We start from the raw sequence: 25,882 nt of genomic DNA, 5'->3' as shown, positions 1-25,882 counted from the left end.
CTGCCCTTAGCAGTTTGCTTCCTATTCTAAATATCTCATTGAAGGTTTGCTGTGTTTTGCTTGCGTTTCCTGTTGCCTTAAAGAGAGAGTTAGTTAGTTTGAAACATGCCCCATCACATGCTAGATAAATGTATCCAGTTCTTACCGACTGCGAAAAATAAGATGATAGTCTTCGAAAATTTTTTCCCATGAAATATGAAAATTTAAATTTAGCTGAAATGTTTGTAGGTTTTGAAGAGTGTTCTGCTGGGGAGACTTCCCCAGCTCCCTTTTCAGGTACTTCGGTGGCTGAAAATTTTAGGGCAAAATCTGCATTAAAATTCGAGGTCTTCTCTCGGTTGATGGCTTTGAATACTTCCAAGTGTTCGTCATAGTTCTCAGTTCTGAAACTTTTATCAGCCTTGGTCTAAAAAAAAGAATATATATATATATATATTTATATAGAGAAATATATATATATATATATATATATATATATATATAGAGAGAGAGAGAGAGAGAGAGAGAGAGAGTTGTTAAACAGAGAAACCCAGAACAGGCAACAACTGGAAAAGCAGCAGAGGGGAAGGGTTTCAGGTGTGGGTGCTGGAGTCAGGTTTCTGTGGTTCAAGTACAGAGCCTGCGTTTTGATTTCATTTCTGTGCTGTGATAAAATACTCCAACAAGAGGCCCTAGGGGAGAAAGGATTTCTTCAGTTCAGGATTCCATCACTGTGGGGAAGTCAAGGCAGGAATCTGAAGCAGATGGTTACATTTCATCTGTAGTTGAGAGCAGAGAGAATGAATAAATGTATATACTCTGCTCCAGTTTCTTCCTCTCCTGTAACGTAACTTAGGACCTAAACCCAGGGAACAGGGCTACCTACTTTTAGGTTATGTCTCCTCACATCAATTAACACACTCAAGACAATCCCATGTAGTTAACTCCAGACTGTGTCAAGGGAACACATAACTAACCATCAACTTCCCCTTTAACTCAGCACTCGGGCACATCACCTTTAAGGCATAACCTCCGATTTCTTGTCTGCAAAATTCTTGTTATTTCAATAACGTAAAATAGAGTCCAGCTTTAAAAATCCTCAGCCTCCAAAAATTAAGACACCTTAAGAGTTCAAAGTCTCTTACCTCTAAATGCCTGCAAAATTTTAATCAAGCCATATTCTTTTAACATAGAATGGCACAGAATAAATGAAGTGGGACATAAAACAGTCACATTCAAATCTCTCCTCCAAAAATTCAACAGGAAAAAGCAGCAATTCTCATACCTCCATATGCAACATCTGGGATTTGTGATAGAATCTGGGTTCCAAAGTAGCCTTACTCCTCTGGTCCTGCTACCTGTATCTCACAGCTTCTCCCTAGGCTTAGGCCAGCTCATTCCACATCTGCTGCTTTCCATGGTGGGTGCCCCAGGACACCAGATTTCAAATATTCTGGGGTCTCTATTGCAATTGAACCTTTATAGCTTCATTCAATGGGCTATAAATAGAGCATTAGGGCCTCTCTGAAGGGATTCCAACTCTGTCCCACAGTGCCTAGGCTCAGCTGCTCACCATGACACCCCAAATCTTTCATGCTTCATACTTCAAATGCAGTACCATGTGAATAGTGTTTACAACAGAGCCTAGTTTGGAGCCAGACCCCTGAGATCTATCCTGGCTCCTCTTGGACCACAGCTCTATCCATGTCTGAGTCCTGACCCTGTGAAAACACTCATCTGATGTCCAGTGCTGCACTCCAATTCCCACAGTGGCAGCACCAACCTGAATAACACAGTGCCTTGATGGTTGCTCTGTCAAATGAATCAATCCATTGTTTATATTTCCAGTTTCACTCAGAGTTTCAAGACACAGGACAAATGGCTTCTAACTCAGTTCCTGACAGTTTTTGTTCTCTGAAACATCATGGCAGGCTTCTACTCCCCACATTCTTCATAACATTACAGCCTTCCAAGCTCCCACCGGAACGCACATTAATCCCTACCCCCAACTTTTCTAGCCCAAAGTGCCAAGCTTTTCCAAACTACAGTCATAAAATAGATCAGGTAGCAGAAGAAGCACATACGTTCCTCGCAACAATGATCCCACCTCCTCAGAACCAATGTTATTTTCATTAGAATAATAATATAATAAATACATTATAAATACATATTTAAAATATATTAATTAACATTAATGTACTTATAATTACAAATATATTTATCATTAATATTAATATAATTAAAATTATTGTAAATAAATGTAGATACTATAAATAAATACAGAATAATAAAAATAGAATAAAATCTAGTTTTATTTCTATTGCTGTGATAAAATACCCAGACAAAAGCAAGTTTGAAGTTATGGTCCGCCATTGGTGAGGAGGCTAAGGGAGGCATATGAAGCAACTAGTCAAATCCACAGTCTAGGGCTGAGAGCGAATGGATATTAATGTATGCATACTTACTGCTCAGTTTATTTTCAATACTCTTTTACAGCTCAGGATCCAAACCCAGGAAGTGGTGCCACTCACTTTTAGGCTGGGTCTTCTACATCAATTAACATAATTATGACAATCTCCCACAGACATATCCACAGGCCAGTTTGATTAGACAATCCCTCATTGGGACTCTTTCTCTGATGGATTCTAGACTGTGTGAAGTAAATTATTAAAACTGACCTTCATCCCAGTCTGTGATCTGTAGGACACCAGTAAACAAACTGTGCATGGTCTGATTTCTAGTGTGGAAAAGGAGACATTTATCATACCTGGCCTGAATGTTATGAAATTCAAGCAATAATTTATATCAAACAAGATACAGCAAGATTTAAATAATTATTAAGTTAATAATTAAAGACATCGAAGAAAAGATTTGTACAGACATTGCTTTCTGTTCCTTTAGAATTGCTAACTAACCTGGAGAGTGTACATCAGAGAGGAAGATGAAATGGGAATCTGTGAGGACATTAGGTTTGCTTCTTTGAAAAGCTTTACTATTTGCTTTTTCTCATTTTTTTTAAACCACATGCATTTTCTTTTTGGCCTAAAGGCAAACATAAACTAAACAATCCAATTAAGGCCAGAAGGTAGTATATACATACAGTTCTCCATGATCTGCATTACTCTCAATATTCTGTTTCCCAAGTTCCAACAGAACAGCCCACTGAACGAACTCTCAACACTCAACAACTTTTCTAGCCCAAAGTTCCCAAGTCCTTCCACAATCCTTCCAAGACAATATAGACAGGTCTGTCACAGCAACACCACACTCCTGGTACCAATTTCTATCCTAGTTAGGGTTTTTGTTGTTGTGATGAAACACCATGACAAAGGGAACGAGGGAGGAAGGGCTTGTTTAGCTTATGCTTACAAATCACAGAAAGAAGCCAGGACAGGAATAAAAACAGGGAAGAAACCTGGAGGCAGGAGCTGATGCAGAGGCCATGGAAGAGTACTGCTTTCTGGTTTTCTAATCATGGCTTGATCAGCCTGCTTTCTTATAGGACCTAAGACTAACATCTCAAGGATAGCACCACTCACAGTGGGCTGGTCCCTCCCCATTGATCTTATCGAGGCATTTTTTTTCAAGATTCTCTCTCTCTCTCTCTCTCTTTTTCTCTCAGATGGTGCTAGCTTGTGTCAAGTTCCCATAAAACTATCCCAGCACACTGGGATATATAACGTGACCTGATTTTAAGATTTATTTATTTATTTATTTAATGTATATGGTTATACTGTAGCTGTACTGATGGTTTTGAACTATCATGTGGTTGCTGGCAATGAAGGTTGCTCACTCAGGTTGACCCCACTCACTCTGGCCTAAAGATTTATTTATTATTATATCTAAGTGCACTGTGGCTGACTTCAGACGCACCAGAAGAAGGCATCAGATCTCATTACAGGTGGTTGTGGGCCACCATGTGGCTGCTGGGATTTGAACTCAGGACCTTTGGAAGAGCAGTCAGTGCTCTTAACCACTGAGCCATCTCTCCAGCCCCCATGACCTGATTTTTAAAAAGTCTAAAAACAAACTGAACACACATAATAGTTAAAACCCAAGAAACTCCCGCCAAAGATCCCTAAACCAACCTAATTAAAAATTTAAACTTTTTAATAAGGACATTTTTTTGACCACTTGGCTGCAGTCATGTGTTAATATGTTGTGATTTGTATATCTTTCTCAAATTAAATTGAACTTTAAATTGTCATATGAGGTATTAAAATGATAGAAACTGAATTCCTCCTAATGCTTAGAGTCTTTGTGAAGTCAATAGGGGGAGCTCTATGATGTGGACATTCTACCTTAGAGCTTCAGATTCACGAGTCAAAAAAACATCTTTCTTTATAACTCACCTAGCCTGATGTATTGTTTTTACAAGAATAAGAATGGAATACTATCAGGCATGGTGGCACATGCCTTTAACCTCTGTGTTATGGGGGTGGCAGAAGTAGGTGGATCTCTGAGTTTGAGGACAGCCAAATATACAGAGTGAATCCTAGAACTACTCAGAGAAATCCTGTATTGAAGAGCAGTGGAGCCTTGCAGAAGCAGCCAGAAGCAGCCAGAATACCTCAAGAAGGTCTTTGCTGCTTTCTCACTATGAAGTCATGGCAAGCGAAGATCAGCCAAAACAAACAAACAAACAAACAAACAAACAAACAAACAAAAAACAAAAAACAAACCAAAACCAAAACCAAAAAAAAAACAGTTAAGTGTTGCAAGGTGTACCAATGCAAGAACATCATCAGAGAAGACCCACAAAGTGTTGCAAGGTTAGTTAATGCAAGCATATCCTCTTACTATCTGTGGGGTTCAATTTAAATTCTTTCTCAACATTACACGTCCACTCTGGCATAACATTATGTGCACTCTCACACAGCGCCCAGAAAAGCACCATGTGTCTGTTCTCAGCAAAACGTCTTTTTACGTGTCTGCTTTAGCAAAACATCCTCACATAAGACAGCTTCCAAAAAAAAAAAAAAAAAAAAAAAAGAAAAAAAAAAGAAAATCACATCACACAACTGAGTTTCCAAAGAAACCTGTAATTTCCACTTTAAAACACCAAAAAACAAAAAGAAAATATAATAATGCAGAGTGGGAGAGATGATTTTATCTGTGGTCCACTTCCCTTTTAGGGAGGTTCTGAAGTTGGTGTGGCTCTTATCGAGGAAGGGAGGTGGGACTCTTGTCTCTTTGGTCAATAGCATGAATCAGATTCAGTAGCTTGTACTGTGTAGCCACTCTGAATGGGAACATAAAGTTACTATAACCTAGTGGAAAGAGCAAAATTAAGTAGTTATATTTAAAAGAAGCCTTCCTGGTTAAATATTCAACACAAAGATAACCCACCATTGTGTTATGCAACTGATTTCAGGATAAAATTCACTGCACTCATCCTGAGTAAAGACTTTTCCTAACTGTTGCCATCAAATCATTTTTCTCTTTTCCAAAGCTCATTTCTTTTTCTTAAAAATTCTCATTATTTTATCTGAACACAGTCCAGAAGGAAAATTTATGGCAACAAGGATAGGAATATGGCTATTTTTAGGTTGAGAAAATATTGAAAAAAGATTTTATTTTTACTTTAAATTATGCATATATGTATCTGTGTGGGGTTTGTGCGCATTAATGTAATGCCAAGTGAGAAAGCTGGATTCCCTGGAGCTAGAATTAAAGGTTGTGAGCCACTTGACAGAGATGCTGGAGATTGAACTCAAGACCTCTGTAAGAGCAAAAGTCATCCTAAAAGGACTCTGGGGATCCAATTCAGCATATCGGGCATGCGTACCAAGGTCTTACCCCTGGAGCTATGTCATTGGCCTTGCTTTCCCCAAAACATTCTTTTATTCTTTTCCCATAACACACACATTGCAGAAATGCATACACATAAAAGAAGAACTTTTTGGGCTGGAGAGATGGCTCAGTGGTTAAGAGCACCGACTGCTCTTCTGAAAGTCCTGAGTTCAAATCCCAGCAACCACATGGTGGCTCACAACCATCCGTAATGAGATCTGACACCCTCTTCTGGTGCATCTGAAGACAGCTACAGTGTACTTAGATATAATAATAAATAAATCTTAAAAAAACAAAAAGAAAGACTTTCTGTCTTATAATTTCTTGCTCTTTTTCTAATACTAGCTTAAATATCACCTCTTTCATGAAGCTGCTTAACCTCTTATCCATGTAAGTTTTCAGTATATATGGTCTTGTTGGTCCTCTTTTCAAACAAAATAAAACAGACACCTCTTCTGTTATAATTACTCAATAAGTATACCATCAGATGGAGAGCTACAGGAAGCCAGGGTCATGCCTGCTTTATGCTCTCACTGCTACAGCTTCCTCACTTAGTAAACTGTGTACAGAAGGCACTCAAAGAAGATGTATTAAATTCAGTATGCAGAGTAATGTAGCTAAAGCTAATAGTTGACATTTACTGTTTATCCTGTGCCAGGTGTGGATAAAAGAGTTTTATGTACATGGACGGAGGAGAGACTTCAGGAAGATGGCTGAATAATACATTCCAGGACTGGTCCCTTTGCAGAAACACTAATTCAAACAACTTTCTGCATGTACAAAGACATCATGAGAGCTAAGAAAACCAAGTGAGAGATTACCCAACCTAAGTAAAATATAACAATAAGAAAATACACATGGAGAGGGCAACACCACCATTTACTCAACTTCAGGGAACACACTAGGGAGAGGCCCTCTATGGTAAGGTAAAAGTGAGCGAGGGCCAGAATTTGCCTTGGACTTCAGCAATGACAGAAAAAGCAGATGACTGTGGCTCCAGACTCTTTGTCAGTAACTGTGGGTTGAGCCCCCAACGTGCTCTACTGACAGACAAATCCATGGCTCCTAAACTGGCTCCTCACAGCTCCAAATGCCAGGTCGTACCTAATCACTCTAGGACACAGATCTTTCCTTGTAAACCTAGCCTCTAAGACTGTCCAGACCTAGGCTGGTTCCTCTGGTCACAGCCTCTAGAGTGAATTTGAGGATCCCCATGCCAGGCTTTCCTTAGATAAAAGGCATGAATTAATTATCTCAGGTCCAGGCAAGTTACTTTTGATACACAGCCCAACATAATGCAACATCAGCATGCATTTGCAGCCTTGAACCCCAACACCAATTGGTTCTAATTAAGATAGGTCCCTACTTTGTGTAGGTCAGACCAGATGAGGCCAGGCTCCTAATGAAACCCTTTAGACTTAGGCTCTGGACACATCCCATTGAGGTAGCTTTAATGCCAGCTTGATTTATATACGCTCAAATTTCATGTCCATCACTGAAATGCTGGTCCCTAACAGCTTTAGCTTTGGGTTACCATCTATGGGCAAAACCACCATTCACTTTCCATCACCATTTTTGCATGCACAGCTTTTAGATCCAAGCTGACCCCCATGGCCAGTACTAGCAGACTGTCTCTGGTCTTGAACCTTGTGCACAGGGCTCTGATCCTTTCCAGAGCTAGTCTGGTCCACATGGATTCAGGATGTAGATATACTACTACAACCTAGCCTTCAGGTTTGTCTCAAAAAACAAAACAAACAAAACAAAACAAAAAAAACCCTCAATTACAATACAGTCTACAGAGATAAATATTTGTGATGAAGACTTGCAGTCTGACATATAAATAAGAACAAAAAATGTTTCATTTTCTCTTCTCAAGGATAAAAGAACCTCTGGTGGAATCACCATGCCTGACCTAAAGCTTTACTACAGAGCAATTGTGATAAAAAATGCATGGTACTGGTATAGTGACAGACAAGTAGACCAATGGAATAGAATTGAAGACCCAGAAATGAACCCACACACCTATGGTCACTTGATCTTCGACAAGGGAGCTAAAACCATCCAGTGGAAGAAAGACAGCATTTTCAACAAATGGTGCTAGCACAACTGGTTGTTATCATGTAGAAGAATGCGAATCGATCCATTCCTATCTCCTTGTACTAAGGTCAAATCTAAGTGGATCAAAGAACTTCACATAAAACCAGAGACACTGAAACTTATAGAGGTGAAAGTGGTGAAAAGCCTTGAAGATATGGGCACAGGGGAAAAATTCCTGAATAGAACAGCAATGGCTTGCGCTGTAAGATCGAGAATTGACAAATGGGACCTCATGAAACTGCAAAGCTTCTGCAAGGCAAAAGACACCATCAATAAGACAAAAAGACCACCAACAGATTGGGAAAGGATCTTTACCTATCCTAAATCAGATAGGGGACTAATATCCAATATATATAAAGAACTCAAGAAGGTGGACTCCAGAAAAATCAAATAACCCCATTAAAAACTGGGGCTCAGATCTGAACAAAGAATTCTCACCTGAGGAATACTGAATGGCAGAGAAGCACCTGAAAAAATGTTCAACATTCTTAATCATCAGGGAAATGCAAATCAAAACAACCCTGAGATTCCACCTCACACCAGTCAGAATGGCTAAGATAAAAAATTCAGGTGACAGAAGATGCTGGCAAGGATGTGGAGAAAGAGGAACACTCCTCCATTGTTGGTGGGATTGCAAGCTTGTACAACCACTCTGGAAATCAGTCTGGCGGTTCCTTAGAAAATTGGACATAGTACTACCAAAGGATTCAGCAATACCTCTCCTGGGCATATATCCAGAAGATGTCCCAACCTGTAAGAAGGACACATGCTCCACTATGTTCATAGCAGCCTTATTTATAATAGACAGAAGCTGGAAAGAACCCAGATGCCCCTCAACAGAGGAATGGATACAGAAAATGTACATTTACACAATGGAGTACTACTCAGCTATTAAAAAGAATGAATTTATGAAATTCCTAGCCAAATGGATGGATGGAGGGCATCATCCTGAGTGAGGTAACACAATCACAAAGGAACTCACACAATATGTACTCACTGATAAGTGGATATTAGCCCAAAACTTAGGATACCCAAGATATAAGATACAATTTGCTAAACGCATGACACTCAAGAAGAATGAAGACCAAAGTGTGGACCCTGTGCCCGTTCTTAGAATTGGGAACAAAACACCCATGGAAGGAGTTACAGAGACAAAGTTTGGAGCTGAGACGAAAGGATGGACCATCTAGAGACTGCCATATCCAGGGATCCACCCCATAATCAGCTTCCAAACGCTGACACCAATGCATACACTAGCAAGATTTTGCTGAAAGGACCCAGATATAGCTGTCTCTTGTGAGACTATGCCGGGGCCTAGCAAACACATAAGTGGATGCTCACAGTCAGCTATTGGATGGATCACAGGGCCCCCAATGGAGGAGCTAGAGAAAGTACCCATGGAGCTAAAGCGATCTGTAACCCTATAGGTGGAACAACATTATGAACTAACCAGTACCCCGGAGCTCTTGACTCTAGCTGCATATGTATCAAAAGATGGCCTAGTCGGCCATCACTGGAAAGAGAGGCCCATTGGACACACAAACTTTATATGCTGCAGTACAGGGGAACGCCAGGGCCAAAAAAAAAATGGGAATGGGTGGGTAGAGAAGTGGGGGGGGAGGGTATGGGGGACTTTTGGGATAGCATTGGAAATGTAATTGAGGAAAATACGTAATAAAAAAAATTAAAAACTAACAAAAAAGTTTCATTTTTATGAGATTGAGGTTAAACTGTTAATAATGTTAAAAACTGTTAATAATGTGGAAAAAAAAGAAAAAGTTTGTAACTATAAGATGATTTAAGAAAGCCTCATGGCGAGGCATGACGAATGCGAAGCAAGAACCTAGAGTGAAAATATAAAGCATGAAATAGTCAAAACATCACCATGGAACAAACAAACAAGCAAACAAACGAAAATCCATCTAATCCAGAAGAAAAGAAGAAGGAATGCTAACCTCAGCAACAAACCAAGGCAGAGGTCAGTCCTACCTACCAATAATTACCTCAAAAGTAAATGGGATCCATTGTCCAATTGAGAGATACAGAATAGCTGAATAGATAAAAACCCACAGGTCCTGACCACATGCTGCTTGCAAGACACCCACCTCACTTCTAAGGATGCCCATTCGATTGAAAGAGAGAATGTACATACATTTCCATACAAATGGAAACAAAAGCAGAATGGAGGTAGCCAAACTTGTATCTGATAAAAAAAAAAAAAAGAGTTTAAGTAAAGAACTGTATGAAGAGATAAAGAAAGCCATTGTACAGTGACAAAATCATTAATTCTTCAGCAAGATCCTCGAATTGCAAATGTGTCTGTGATCCTAAAAATAAAAAAGCAAGCATTGGCTTGTTTTGAAATCTCCACTTCTCTTCTCTTTTCCTTTTTTATATATTTTTCTGTGTGATCTCAGGCCTTTTTGAGAATTCAATGATTGTGTAAGTGGAGACCACTTTCTGGGACTCTCTTTGCTTTTAGATCGATCCTATTTACTCCTCGTATGATAGCTATGTACGTATCACAGAAAGCTCCGAACTCAAAATTACCAAAATTTGGTTGTTGTTCTCTTAGAATGTATTCCTACTTTAATAGAGTTCTCATACATCGAACCCTCAGATCTCTTCTGATCTTGCACTATTCACTGAAGAAGGATCTGACTTTCTCTCTCCATACATTTTATGTATTAGGCATGTTCCAGTATTTTACAATTATTAGCATGTTTAGTCCCTGCAAACATCTATGATCACCTTGTTCTGTAGAAAACCATGAGATTTAAGATGAGTTGTCTACTATGTCTAAAGTGAAGGTACTTAAATTCTAGCCAGGAAGTCTAAGTTTAGGGTTAGGCATTGATCCTACTCTCTCTTCAGCTCATCACAATGATCCTAACACTTACACTGTGCCGTGTTTCATCTCCTCCGTCCACAGTCTGTGCCCATTGCAGACCCAGATATTCTGTTGCTATCTCCTTGGATTCCATATTTCCATTCTCATAGGCTGTGGTCATCTTTCTTTGTAGTGCATCTTCATCAAACTCAAACATCTAAAATGACACTCTGTGGTTTCTTCATCTTTGGCATTAATTAAGTCCAACCTACTCAAAATGGCCTGAACTCCTTCATGATTTGACCCTACTTTTAATTCAAAATTGGAACTCATGAAGGTTAACTTATAAATCATGATTCTTATAGCAACTTTTATAGGGAAAATCTACATATTTATTCCTTGGGAAATATCAATATAAAACAAGGAAACAAAAATGTATACATCACCTTTATAGGCTATCAAACTTTCTAAATGGACTCAAGCTGCCAGTAGAAAGACTAATTGAAATGTTCGTCAACCCTCTGTTTGCATGTCACTGTCACCTATAAGGACAATTTGTCATTTTGTGAATGTCCATTTGATTAAAATTTCTTGCCTTCATTAAACATGTCAGCTTTTAAAAAGTAGTAATGCACATGTATGCATTTAATTATTCTTTCAAGGATCAAGTAATTAATATACTCTGTGATGTGAGTTATTCAGAATTCTGTAGTAAATGGAGGATTACTGTATCAATCAGCACGGAGTGTTTATGATAGACAAAAACAAAACAAAACAAAAAACAAACAAACAAACTCCCAAACTGAGAGGCAAGCAAAACCATTACTGCAGTTATTTCCCAGACAGACATCTGAAAGACAGGGGATTTTAATAAAATAGGAGGACAAGCAGTCAGAACTCAAATAAAAATGACCTTCTACTCCTGCCAAAGAAGGTAGCTATAACTTTGATGGCTATAGTGAGACACTTTACCAACTAAGTGGCAGAATGAAATGACTGAGTTTGGTGTAGATTTGCACTGAGCTATAAGTCAATCTGATGACTTTCCATCTCACTATCTCAGAGAGATGCTTTTCATCACATGGATGACTTATGGTTCATCATTCTATTATCCATGTGTACAAAGAAACTTTTCAGGGCACCTTTACCAGCTTTCTATACGTATTGTATTTTGAGTTTCTTTCCAAACCTCTCAAATTGAGAAAACTAGAGGCTGGAAAGCTAGTAAGACTATCAGTAGTACTTTAGATGAGAATTCTAAGTTGGTAGTATTTTAGATGACAAAAGTCCTAGACAAAGCCAGTTGGAGATGGAGAATATAAAGCTAGTGTTATAGCATTACAACTCTGTGATTGATCAACGACTGTGAACTTTGAAACGGACCTTTAAAGGGAGTCCTGGAAATGCAGTCAGGATTTAAGCTCGGTGATAAGGAAAGATACTTCTTCCATCCTGCAATTGAGAGCCACACAGGGGTGTCACTGTTAGGTATGCTGTCTGTGTGATAACTGCAGACAATGGGAGTCACAGTTGTCTAGGTCAGAGAAAGAGATGAGCAAAAAACTGCATTTGTAGTCATCGTAACGAAGCGAACACCTAGCTTACAGGAAGGAAAGGCACCAACCACTCAGGGAGACTGTGAAACATGAGCTCACCGAAGCAAACAGAAAAACTGGCAACACCAAGAAGTAGAGTGTCCTGAACACAGACAGCTCCAAAGAATATTGAGATGGATTAGCTCAGGGCTGGGAGGTGATGGCAGTAAGATGGCAGATACCTTCACCCAGAATTTCCAGTGCTTCTGGGATGAAAGGGGTGGTTAGAACCTGAGTGTACTTCATCAACCCTTGTTTATATCCTAAGTCTTACGTGTCTACAGAGATCCAGGTTTGAGCAGTACAATAAAACCACAAAGCCTGATTTGGGTTTACCAAGTATTCATTTCAATTACCAAGAGTGAGCCAAGGAAAAACAGGTTGAAAAGGATCTCTTCTGTAAATATAATATTTCACCGTCTTCATGTTTTACAGACCTTGGTTGTTTTCGCACTCCTTCTGAGTTAGGAAAGTGGTCACTATTCATCATCAACCTCTTATGTAACCACTGATGAAGTTCCTAGACTTGGCTAAGTCTTTCACTAATTGTGCTCTAAAAATAACCCATTGCTATGTGCCAAGAACCCTTGGAGAGATTTACAGATTTAGATACCTTTATAGCCATGAGGTTTGCACCGTTATTTCTGTTTTCAACGTGAGGAAACTAAGTCATATAGTAAGTGCTTTACCAAAGATCTCATAGCTTCGGGCTGAGGTAGGGATCCTACCCATGAGGGATGGGTTTTAAGCTATAGAAAATTTGAGACAAGAAACATCAAGTGAGGGAGATGAATAAGAGTAAGGTATCAAGACAGACCAGCATAATGCTTTCACATAACAAAAGACAATAACTTACTTAAAAAATAGCTCATGTAAGTTGGCATGATGGGTCAATGGGTAATTGTGCTTGCTACCAATGCCCATGACTCAAATCCCAACCTTGGGACCCACATGGTAGAAAGATACAGCGGACCCTTTCAAGGTGTCCTCTGAACTCCATGTGAGCTTCACGGTGTGTGTGCGTGTGTGTGCACCACCACTCACAATAGTAATAAAACTCCATTTATCAGGCATAAATCTATGAGTACTCACTGTACCTAGCAGTTAGTAGTGGGCAATAAGAAAGTATATTTAAAGTGGGTTCTGGACTGACATACAAAATGTGGCAAATGATTTACTTTACCCAGCATTTGAAACTAAAGAAAAAGTCCTTTGTAAGTTATAATAGAGATCTCTACTCATAGAATTCATGTGTAATATGACACGCTTGGCTATTTGTTTTCCAAGGCTATGACAGATTGGTCTAAAGTGGCCACCGGCACTCACAGGATCCAGGTGACATCGGTGCTTAGTAAGGTCTCAATTCAACCAGCTCTCTTCCCTGCTTGGTACCAAATCAGAGCGCAAGTCTGCATTCGTGACTATTTTTTTTATAAGCTCGATGGAAAAACTCTTGTGGAGGCACCAATCCCACCAGAACTCATAAAAATGATTTATACATTTCATTTATTCCACATTGTGCAAAGATAGATTAGCCTTGCAAGAGAAAGCTTAATGTGTTTGATTATTGGATACTGTTCCAAATATCCCAGGGCTGTAAGTAATATACAGGGCAGAAACTGTGTCTTTCTCCTAGAGACTAAAACATACTGAAAATGCTGAACCTATGTCTTTTTAGATGTAGAAAAGGGGGAAACCAGTGTGTTTACTCTCTTAATATATGTTGATAACTAATCCTGAGTGGCCACCCAGCCCTTACCATCATACAAATTTTACCTTTATACAGGAGCTACAAAGCTTGTCAGAAAAGCTAAATTAATTATTATGCGATCACTGTGATCAAAATATCTGACACAAGCATAAGAGGGAAAAGGCTCACTTTTTGGCTCACTGTTTCTGACACTGGAATGAGTATATTGGGAACACAGTGTGTCTGTAATAGTGAGAAGTATACAATAAAGTATGTGCAAACAGCTCTGACTATCACAGTGGGAGCATTGTCTGACAGCTTGTTCACATTGAGGAGGCAGAAGCAGAGACATTTAAACTGGAGCTAGGGTTGAGATAGACTTCATGCCATAAAGACTGCACAATTTCTCAAAACAGTGCCACCATCTGGGCATCCAGTATCCAAACATGGAGACCATCTTACATATTTACATCTTACATATTTCACTCCCAGAGCTTAATGGTAGTAAAGACAGGGAAACTACCAAGTGAAGATTTGAGCGTCAAAAGCCAAATAAGACAACATGCCAGTCAACTTTCACCTATCAGCAATGGCTAAAGGTGCCATGTCTTTTATATTCCACTTAGAAAAGTACTTAAAAAATGTGACTGTCAGACATAGTGGCTCATGCTTTTAATCACAACACCTCAGAGGCAGAGACAAGTAGATCTCTGAGAGTTTGAGGTCAGCCTGGTCCACATGGTGAGTTCTAGTCAAGACAAGTCTATATAGTAAGACACGGACTCAAACATAAAATCATTTCTGTTGAGTGTGCGTGTGGGTACTGGTGCATGTGTGGAAGTCAGGTAACAATTTGGGTGAACCTGTTTCCTTATTCTACCATCTGGGTCTCAAGGATAAAACTTAGATCTCCCGGTTTGGTAACAAGTGTTTTCCAGATGAGCCATCAAATTGGGTCAGAAAAGTAATTTTTTTAGAAAAAAGGTTGGCTTTCACGCACAAAAGTTTGAGCTTACGTATGGCAATCATGACAGTATGGAGAAAAGACCATAATCTCCAAATTTCCCCTAGATCTGTGGGAAATTGATGACTTTATTCTAAATTTACAGGTGTAAAGAGAGAGAGAGAGAGAGGGAGAGAGAGAGAGAAAGAGAGAGAGAGAGAGAGAGAGAGAGAGAGGGAGAGAGAGAGAGAGAGAGAGAGAGAGAGAGAGAGAGAGAGAGAGAGAGAGAGAGAGAGAAGATAGTGTGGTCACTTGCAAACAAAAATACCAATCTAGTCCAGATATGAATCCTTAACATCTACAGGCAAACGGCAGCTTCATGCTGGGGTGGGTAGAGATTTATTTACAATGGTGTTGTTTCCCAAACAATACCAGTTACACTTCTTTAAAAGTCTGTATGTTTTGTCGATTTGGTGGAAGTGACATCAGCGGAGAGAACTTTCTAGAAACTGAAGAAAGAAAACAAAATGGATCTTCTTCAAGGAACAGTTGGTGTGGGAAGAATTTGATCGTTTTGGACACATGTAAAATTTTATTTTATTCTAATCTTATTTTTAGTCATTTCAGCTGCCCGGGTGGATCTTTTTATAGAATTTAGGTATTTTTCCAAAGCTTTCTTACCAGGTGTATGCTGTTAGGGCTGACGAGAAACTACTGCTATTTCTGGAAAGGTCGAAGATGCATCTCTCCTTTTAAGTAAGCGTTACGTTCACTTTAAATTCTTACTGCATTGAATCTTTCACTGAATCTACTATTAAGCTGGGCATTGGTGTCGCACGAATGGCGCGCGCCTTTAATCCCAGCACTTGGGAGGCAGAGGCAGTCGGGTTTCTGAGTTCGAGGCCAGCCTGGTCTACAGAGTGAGTTCCAGGACAGCCATGGCTACACAGAGAAACTTTGTCTCGAACCCCCCAAAAGAGTCTACTATTAAACTTACCAAAGCATCTTTCGTCCAAAACAAAACAACATGTTTTCCCCTGAGGTGACTTACTTCATAGATCAGAGAAACTACATTCCAAGGTTTGCGATAGTATGTCTTTTCGTCTCGTACCCGGTCACAGAGTCCGTTGTAGAACTCATTGTCAAAAGGTGTTCTCAGGGGCTCCATCCCTAAGATGTTGATCCTGAGAAGAAGCAGAAGGGGGTCATGGGGTAAATACCATTGTTAATGCAAGGCAGCCTTCTGGGGCGGGAGAGTGACACAGCTTCGGTTCATGTCGCTGTCATCCAACACGTGTGGGGTTTAATCAGGAACAGAAGCGAGAGTAGGGGGGTAAGGGGCGTTTGCTTTGGCGCAGCGTCTTGGCAGAAAGCTTGCCTTAGGAGGGTCTTCTAAACTCTTTGGCATCCAGGGCACTGTTAGAGCACAGGAAAGTAAGGCAGAGAGTAGCACACAGGGGACCCTCTGGCTCCCGGAGTCTTAGCTCTCAGGCTGTACCTTTTCTGTCCTGGAGTGAACCAAAAGCCAGTGCTGTAACACCAACTATTTAAATTATTTGAGAGAAGAATATCCCAGGGGGGCAGTATAATTATATATGCGTGTAATTTTTCATCTATGAATCGACATCGGGGCTTTCTTTCTCTCCCTATTCTCTTTATACTTAAGTCTTCCTCCAGCTGTCTCATTGTTGTCAAAAATCTCATCCCTCCCCCAGGATTATGTTATTCCTGTTGGACTTTCCAAGATGAACGGTCAAAAAAAAAAATAGCTCTGGAGGAAGGTATTCTCAAAAGTTCTATGCACCCTGCCCCCCCCCCCAACCCCCCGCAGCAGGAATATTTTTGTCTAGCTTTAATTCACAGACAGAAATATCCTTTAGCTGTAAAACAGAAGTTACATTAGATTCCTAGGCTTTAAAACAGTTTCTGCACTTAGCTCTTTGTGAAGTCCACCTCTGCCAGTCTGAGGAGCGCAGTCATTGCTACGTAGGCGGAACGGAACAATAGGTGGCTCTAAGCCCAGGGTGCCAAAATGGAAATTTGTTCCACACACCTATAATTCCCGAAGCACAACTTTGTCCATTGTTCTAGATCACATACCTAACTCCAATTAACAGGATTATAAACCTGCATGTTGGTTTCAAGAGCATTTTTTTCATCAGAGTGCAAATAGCTTACTATAAGCCCTTTGCTGATGCAAAACAAAACAAAACAAAATATAAAATAAAATCAGAATATCACCAATGGGTGCATTAAAGAATTCAAAATTTTAAGTCATTATGAAGCTAGCAAGAAAGCAAGAACAGGAAGGACAGTTAAGGAACTTATTTGTGAAGATTGAGCAAGTGATAAAATTAACTCACTGTCTAACCTGCCCAAAAGACCTTTCCGGCAAATGCTAAAGTTCTGAAGTTCTAATATAGAGCTGAAAAATTCAAACAAGTTACACCGATATGATAGCTGCTTCATTTTCTTTAAAACTGTATTGTTTGTTTATGTTCTACTCCCCCCGCCCCCACCCATCCCGGCATCTATAAGCCTCCCGAGGCATCATGGGAGGATTTATGCACAAACAGGTCAGATGCTTTGGCCACGGCCTTGCTGTGGAAAGTAATCTCTGGACAGGAAGAAGTCTCGTGCGATCACCTTGAGACTGGCTTCTTCTGCTGTTCGCTGCTGCTCCTCCTTAGCTAGGCTACTCCTGCAGCCTAAGGCCCCAGCGTTTTACCAAACCACAGTGGAAAATAGTGCCAAGCCTGCCCTTGCAGCTCAAAAGCAGAGCTGCCTGTCAAGCCCTGTCTTGTGAGTGATTGCTTTTTGTCTTCATTCACTGAAGGGTTGGGTGCGATTCTTCCACCTTGAAATCATGAGGCAGTGGAAAGAATGGATAATCTCTGTTTTTTAAATGGAGCTTCAACTATGTTATGTGATTGTGGGCTTTGTGTTGCTATATACTTCCATTAAAGACACTTCTTTTAGTGAACAATGAAACACCCTTCCATTCTTAAGATTAACTTTTGGATGACTTATTATTATATTCATGTGTTTATAATAATCAGGGGGTGATATGAATACAGTTAGTACACAACTGGCTTCCACAAAATTGCTTGGAAGTTGGGGGTTCTGGCACATAATTGCATATATAAATTAGTTTGGGAAGACTATACTGTGTCCAGTAAGTAGTCTAATTGAATGGTGTGTAAGGCCTGTGTCATACAAGGAAGAGATCACCATGGGTGCTAATAAAAGGCATTTAGGAAGAAAAGTTTGGTGTGGGTTTTGATGGATGGCCACACTGGGATCCATGCTGGAAGCCCAGGAGGAACAGTGTGGGCAGGGTCCTGCACGTGGAACACTTTAGGGGTAGTGATCTTACCTGTGTACCTTCTAAAGGAACTTGGCTAGCTGTGCCTCCTTGAACGGTTTTTAGTGAGGCATCCATTATTTTTTAAAATAGTTTCAAAGGATATAATTTCCCATCAGGCTATGGGTAGTTACTGAAAATATAACTACTGTTCTACAATGAAAATTAAATTTATTATATACAGATGGCGTAGTGATGGTGCATATCATTCTCTCATAGAATTTTAACTTAATATAAAACACAATATAATTTATATTGAGTAATCCTGTTGATTGCCTTGTCATGCTTTGCTGTACCAAAAGATACTAACTGAATGTTCTAAGCATTAAGTATCCCTTGAGCATAGAGAGTAAGTATTAAAACTCATTAGAAGTAAGATCTAGCATGTAAGTACACTAGATTTTAAAGTTATTGCCAAATCAAGTAAAATTGTACCAGAAAGCTATCCCAGTGAAAGGAATTGAGCCTCTTTTCAAATTAATAGATACATTCCTATGTCTGTGGATGAATGTTACTCAGTGCTCATAAGTTACAGGACTTAGCGCCATTGTTACTTCTACTTCCCGTTTCATGGATGCTAATGATGACAAATTTATTCACATAAGAAGATAATAGAGACGTTTTGTTATAGTAATGCCACTCAGTTCTTTGGCCTTACATATCCAAAAGACTGCACACATCATAGGTTTTTATAGAAACAACTGGTTATTGAATAGAATTATTAAGAGACGGAGATTGTCTTATTCCTAAGGCATCAGAGTGTAATTAGCCCTACCATCTGGGACTGGATTTTGGGTTCCCACCATGCAATATTAAGAGTAGATGAGAGGTGATTCACCTTTTGGAAGGCAGGTGACGGGTATGGAAAAGCTGCTAGGGGCCTGGAGGCATAGATCTCGGTTGGGAGGTTGTTTGCTTTATATGAAGGAAGCCCTACGTTCAGTCCCCAGCACCACCTTGATACCTGGTACAGGGGCATAAACTGGTGATCCTAAGACACATAGCAAGTTCCTGTCCTTAAAAAAATAATTTAAAAAAAGATATGAGGAAGGACAAAGCAGCTGCAGGCTTTTGCTTACCAATTATATATATATATATATATATATATATATATATATATATATATAATGTATATAGTCATGTACGTATGGGGATCGAGTCTTATTATTAGTTCAGCTACATAATTAATAGTTGAGGAAAGTATTACCTTCAAGCTTGCTTGACACTTCCCTGGAAGGTTCTTGTGCACCCTTTGCTATCCATAGTCTAGTTTGAAGAATATTGTTTCACAGAATAGCACAAAGAATAGCACAATGACCAGTTGGCCGGATCCATCTGGAAAGCTACAGAAGCCAATAAAGTCTAAAGCACTACTAAGGAAGAAATGTTTCAAAACCTTTGACTTGATTCCACTCCTACAGAGACAGCCAGTCTAGCCTGAAGTGAGCCAATTTTTTTTTTTTTTTTTTTTTTTTTTGCCAAGAAACATGAAAAGTGCTCATGAATAGAAAAGTCATCACCTGGGAAATCTTAAGGAAAATGTGTTCTTTGGCAGTGTTTAGTGATGGCTGCTTCCCCAGCTGCCCCAGAACCACAGACAGCTCCAATTCACCAGGTGAACCGACAAGAAAGCTCTCTTCACAGAAGTGGAGTTGTGTTTAGATCACACACACACAAAAAGTAATTCCTTACATATTGTACATCAGTTACAGCTGGTTTTAATTTGTGCTTTTTCTATGAGTGCAAGATGGGTTGGAGGACTTCCCCGAACATTTGTGGAGAATCTCAGATGCCCATAAGACAGAGGTCTGAAACTTTTGTAATACAATGGCATTCTGCCAGAGAAGCAACTTAAATAAAAGAGTCCTTCAAATAGATAAAGATTAATTAATTGCATCAAGTCCCTAGGACTTGCCCATAGAGAGAGTCTGAGTGTATGAAACAGTACATTGGATCCATTGAGGCTCCCCAGACTGAACTGTGGAGAAGCCGTTTCTAAACATGTTGCTCTAACACGCTTTATTTCTGTGGTTGTCTCAATACCCTACAGGCTCAGGTATTTGAGCGCTTGAACCTCAGTTGATGGTGCTGTTTGGGAAGGTTTAGGGGGTGTGGTCTTGTTGGAGGAAGTACATTACTAGGGTCAGATTATATAGTCTATCCCTATTTCCAGTTCTTTGTCTCTGTGTTTCTTTCTTGAGGTAGATGGTACAATCTCTCAGCTTCCTGCTTCTCCCACCATGGCTGCCTGATGCTGTGTTTTCTTGCCATGACAGACTCTTATGTCTCAGGAACTGTAAGCCCAAATGAATTCTTCTTTTCCTAAATTGCCTTGGTCTTAGTATTTTGCCATAGCAGCAGATATCAGCTAATACAATTCCCAATACCCTTATTCTACATGTCCAAAACCATGTGAGAATAATGAAAGTTTATTGTAAATATCTGAAATTCATAGAGTTGAAGTTTATAATCATATAAAAACATATTACCTTAAACTTTCTAGATATTAATGCCTGATTAACTAATTCTAAGTATTTTACTGTTTATCTGTATCTATAATCTATCTACCCACACACACACATACACTCATAGGAAAGAGAGACAGAGACAGAATCAGAGATAGGGTCTTACTGTGCAGTCAAAGCTACCTTTGAACCCATGATCGTCATGCCGCAGTCTCTCAAGTATTGAATTTACAGGCGTAGTAACAAGTAGCTACTTAGCTACTTAAGGAGTGTCACTTTTTATCACATTTATTTATTTAGTATGTGTGTACATGTGGGTGGGATACAGGTGTCATGGAACAACTGTGGAGCTCAGAGGATAACCTGTAGACATTGAGACCCAAGGATGAAACAGGATAACAGCCTCAGTGGGGAGGGCCTTTACCCACGGAACTATCTCACCAGTCCATACTATCAGTTTTGCAAGTTTAGTTTTTTTGTAGACTGGGCATTGACTTTAGGGCTTTGAAGCCAAGTGCGGAAGTACAGGGGCTGATGTGGTGAGAAGGAGAAGGGTAAAGTGTTGTGCTTGGGAAAAGATGTTTTATGTGACACAGGGAAATTTGGCTTTAGTTCCCTGAAATACTCGCCAAATGGCTTAAATCATTCCATCTAGTTCTTATGTACAAAATGAGTATAAAATGATCCCCTGACAAGGTCACAGGGTCATTATAGCAGTCCGTAGAGCTAGAATGTACAAAAGGATTATGAAAAGTTCAAGGTATTATGCAAATGACAGTAGTAAGTTTTTTTTTATAAAGATTAAATTTGCTATGGGTTTTCCCCCTTAATCGAAGGGGATTTAATAAAAACTGTTGATGGACTGGATCTGAAAGGGCCTACCTCATTTTCCATGTTTGCAGCTAATCTCTTCTGTAGCTGGGCCCCCTCCTCAGCCTTGATGGCTCCGCCTCATGCTGCTCCCCCGCACCACCCCGGCTGTGGTAAAGTATGAGATCCTAAGAGTCTTTTGCTGCTCTCTGCTCCCCTGCACCACCCCGGCTGTGGTAAAGTATGAGATCCTAAGAGTCTTTTGCTGCTCTCTGGGACGCTTCCTTAGGAAACTTGCCTGCAAATGCCAAGTACACGGTTTTTTTCTTTTCCCCAAACAAAGGAAACCGAGCGATTATGAATGATTGTTTTTTTTTTTTTTTCAGTTAAGCAGGCCAACATTTTTGTATTCTTTTCCCCTTAGACAACTATAAATTTGCATTGAGTGAGAATAAATAACATATGTGATTCCCTGTTTCAAGTTCTTTCATTGAGATTAGAGATAAAACTTCTTCTCCCCCGAGAAAAGATGAAGAAGGGGTTTAGGATAATTTAAGTCCCGTGGCAATCTGGTTAGAAGGGTTTTGGACAACTCTTTACTGTTAACTGCCATTTACTAAGATTCCTGGCCTAAGAATGTCCATTTGATTCACAAACACAGCTTTTAAGCTAAGGGCCAAAGGCACTGTGGGTAATATTTGAAAGCCATTTGGGTAAGATTTTATGAAGTGAAGAAATGGTGTGTGAAACATTTATCTTGTGCCTGGTGCGTGGTATCCTGAAATTTTCTTACATTCATTAAATGGATGTTTCCTCTGACTTCAGAGAGAAGACATCTTTACTTTCAGCCAAATGCAATATGGAGGAACCAGTCCTCAATGCAGAGCTTTTTGACTTCAGCACCACTGTCAATGTGAGTTTGCAAGTAGTAGGATGCTTACCATCAACATCACTAGCCTCTAAGAGCTAATGGGATGCTTACCATCAACATCACTAGCCTCTAAGAGAGCTCCCTTCAGCACTGTCCATTGCAAGTACTGACAATTCAGATGCTCTCTAGACATTTCTAGATGTTTCCTGTGGGAGAATTGCTGTACCCAAGAATCTCTGTCACTCTAGTTTCTCTATCAGCTTTGTTCTCGCCATCTCTGCCATATTTTTTTCTCTCCCCATCTTTATTTCAATTCTGGGCTTCTGCCCCTGAATTTCATCCTAGCAACTTAGCTTCCATCTTACCTGATGTTTCAGAAGGTCTCTATGAATAGATTTTTTTTTACTCATTAAACAATTCACCTGTTTATCTATCTACCAAGAATTTATGGAGCATCTATTTTGAGACAAGGAAACTATAAGAGTAAAGGAACCTATTATGTGATAGATGATGAAATAGAACCATTTACTTCTGTCCAGTGCACTGCAAGATGTGAAAGCAATTGCATCTTTGTTGGGGGAAAAATTATCCAGATCAAGATAGTTATGCAAACTAGGCAGGGACTGTCCCTAGGACTTCACAACTGGAATGGAAGAGAACTGGACCTTTGACCTATTATCTTCCTAATTCCTGGAGCACAGACACCCACAGAATCCTCTCTGCTCTACATAGTCCTACAGTCTAAACTCCTACACTTATTTTAGAGCTCATAGCCCAGAGCCTCTTCATTTTGTGTGGAGAATGAGTTGCCTGTCAACTCTCTACAATGAGGCCCCAAATCCTATTACCGTTTGGCATCATAACCTAGTCTTTTGATTCCATTTCTTCTAGCCCAACTCTATAATACTTGTACCTCCCAAGAACTTATATTTAGGTATCAGTTCAAGAAAAATTCCAGTGGAAGGTAGCCATGCTCGGAAATCCGATGCTTCAATGGACTTGACACACCTGCTATGGGTCATTTAATTCTAAACATTGACATGACACGTCTGTTGCTGGGGTATTCCTGATGTTTGTACATGAGATGCACCATCTCCTATTCACTGACAGCAAAACTCATTCATCAGACTCTGCTGAGGCCAGGTGGTATCCTTACACATTAACTAAATATTCTGGGGGGCCTCAAATGTCAACCCTAGACCAAAGAATACAGACCACAGTTTGCATCACCTGTGCAGTTTGTATAAGCCTTTCTATGGTGGCTTTGTTACGGTGAGAGAGTTGGAGGCCACGTCCATCCTTTTCCCCTGTGAAGATTCAAGTGAGATACAAACCCATAGCCTGCTGTTAGTCCCAGCTCTGATTCTTCCGCTACTCGGTCACGGCATGGGGTGCGTGGGTCATCGTCACAGTCATTCTCATCAGAATAATCTCCACAGTCGTTGTCACCATTACACAGAAGTCTCCTCTTTATGCACCTGCCTGCAGTCAAAATCAAGGAACATGCTGTGTGTGATGCTCAATTTTCTCTTACTCTCAAGTCACCGCAGGCACTTTAGCTTTGGAAGTTAGTGCTAGAAAGACTTGACTTTGTTCCATTGATGACATAGCTAATTCTTGTTGTATAGATGACATAGCTAGCCCTCATTGTATAGATGACATAGCTAGCCCTTGTTGAATAGATGACATAGCTAGCCCTTGTTGAATAGATGACATAGCTAGCCCTTGTTGAATAGATGACATAGCTAGCCCTTGTTGTATAGATGATATAGCTAGCCCTCATTGTATAGCTGATATAGCTAGCTCTCATTGTATAGATGATATAGCTAGCTCTCATTGTATAGATAATATAGCTAGCCCTTGTTGAGGAGCCATTGCACTTGGAAATATGTCTACCTGTGAAAATATGATATGCTAATGTGTTTTAGCTGACAAGTATACACAGAGGTCCATAGAGAGCACCTGCAGTCTCAGCTTACCTGTCTCACACTGAAAGTCATTTCCACAGTTTTCCTGTATCTCTTCACACTCCTGGGTGGGTTCACAGCCTTGTCTGTCTCCCAAAACATCAACACAGCTTTTCCCATTAAACTGTCCGAAGGCTAAAATGCTTCTTGAGCGAAACTATTAAACAAATACACAACAACAACAAAAAGCAGCTGAAGATATTCTATTTCCTAATGCAAAGGTGGATTATTGTCTAAAGCAGTAGTTCTCAATCTTTCCAGAGCTATGATCCTTTAACATAGCTCTGCATGTCGTGGTATCCTCCAACCGATAGTTATTTCCATTACTACTTCATAACTAATTTCTGCTGCTATTATGAATTATAATGTAAATATCTGTGTTTTCTGATGGTCTCAGGTGACCCCTATGAAAGAGTCATAAGGCCCCAAAGGGATCATGACCCACAGGTTGAGAACCACTGGAATAAAGCAACCCCTCACCCTTGCAGCCCTTACACACAAACGAGTTTAAGACTTTGAGATGGAAGAAACTGCCATGCATATCACATAACAAGAGCACTTTGCCTTCTAGGTTGTGGAGTGAAGTATCAAACACTTATCTAGTCTGCTGTTCAACATGCAGGTCACCTGGTCAGACCAACCACATTGTATTCCTTGCTTACCTCTTTCTGGATTGGAATTTGTTTCTGGGAGTCCCTGCCTCATGCCATTTCCCTGAAGATACCAGTTTTCAATTGAGGAGCTGGAGTGGATGGATTCAAATACTTACCCTTTGTTTGAGGCAAGGATCACACTCTGACCAATTGCTCCATGGGCTCATTCTGCAGTCTATCGGTATGGGATAGTGTTGTTCTTGTTCTTCTCTATAATGAAGATTGAAAAGCATCGGTTTAAAATTACCATCATCTCTTTCCAAGAAGCCTTCTAAAATCAATTTCATGCATTTACTTCTCTTCTTTCCTTAAACCATACTGCCTACTCATGTATATGTATGTGTATCCTACACAATCATAGTATTATGGTACATGTACATATATACATATACATGAATATGTGCATGTACATGTTTATGAATGTGTCTGTGTGTGTGCATATGCACATGTATGTGCATGCAGTTGAGGCAATAGGTTTTCAGATGTTTTTCTCGGTCACTCTTTACTTATTCTTTGAGACAGGGTTTCTCACTAGATCTTGAGCTCATGGATTTAGCTCGACTGGGTAACCAGCCATCTCTGGGGATCTAATTGTTTCTATCTCCTCTTATACCCCAGTTGATGTACAGATGACCCTACCAAACTGACTCTAAGTAGTGGTCTGGGGATCTGAGCTCAGGTCTATATAATGTATTTACTTTTCCAACTGATGCATCTCCGCAGCACACTCCATATACTTTACTGTGTCTTCCATGACCCTTGAACACACAGTGTTTTGTATTTCCAATTTGTCCTTTCCTGAAGTCTAGCTTATCAACAACA

The 25,882-nt window shown here is 39.9% G+C and overlaps 1 protein-coding gene across 3 annotated transcripts in view; it reads right to left on the bottom strand.

Annotated features, from left to right (window-relative positions):
• C9 (complement component 9) overlaps positions 1 to 25,882 on the bottom strand; it is a 53,480-nt gene that overhangs the window by 15,379 nt on the left and 12,219 nt on the right. For all 3 annotated transcript variants that reach the window (NM_001368421.1, NM_013485.3, NM_001368420.1), the window contains 5 exons: positions 25,177 to 25,270; positions 24,420 to 24,564; positions 23,775 to 23,922; positions 15,982 to 16,114; positions 146 to 406 (listed from right to left, as the gene is read on the bottom strand). In NM_001368421.1, coding sequence (NP_001355350.1) covers positions 146 to 406; positions 15,982 to 16,114; positions 23,775 to 23,922; positions 24,420 to 24,564; positions 25,177 to 25,227 — 738 coding nt within the window. In that variant the 5' untranslated portion in view covers positions 25,228 to 25,270. The remainder of the gene's footprint in view (positions 1 to 145; positions 407 to 15,981; positions 16,115 to 23,774; positions 23,923 to 24,419; positions 24,565 to 25,176; positions 25,271 to 25,882) is intronic.

Source organism: Mus musculus, chromosome 15 (assembly GCF_000001635.26).
Source record: "Mus musculus strain C57BL/6J chromosome 15, GRCm38.p6 C57BL/6J".
In the NCBI taxonomy this organism is placed as follows: domain Eukaryota; kingdom Metazoa; phylum Chordata; class Mammalia; order Rodentia; family Muridae; genus Mus; species Mus musculus.
The sequence above is the reverse complement of the archived record's forward strand: the minus strand, read 5'-3'. Positions and strand labels throughout refer to the sequence as shown.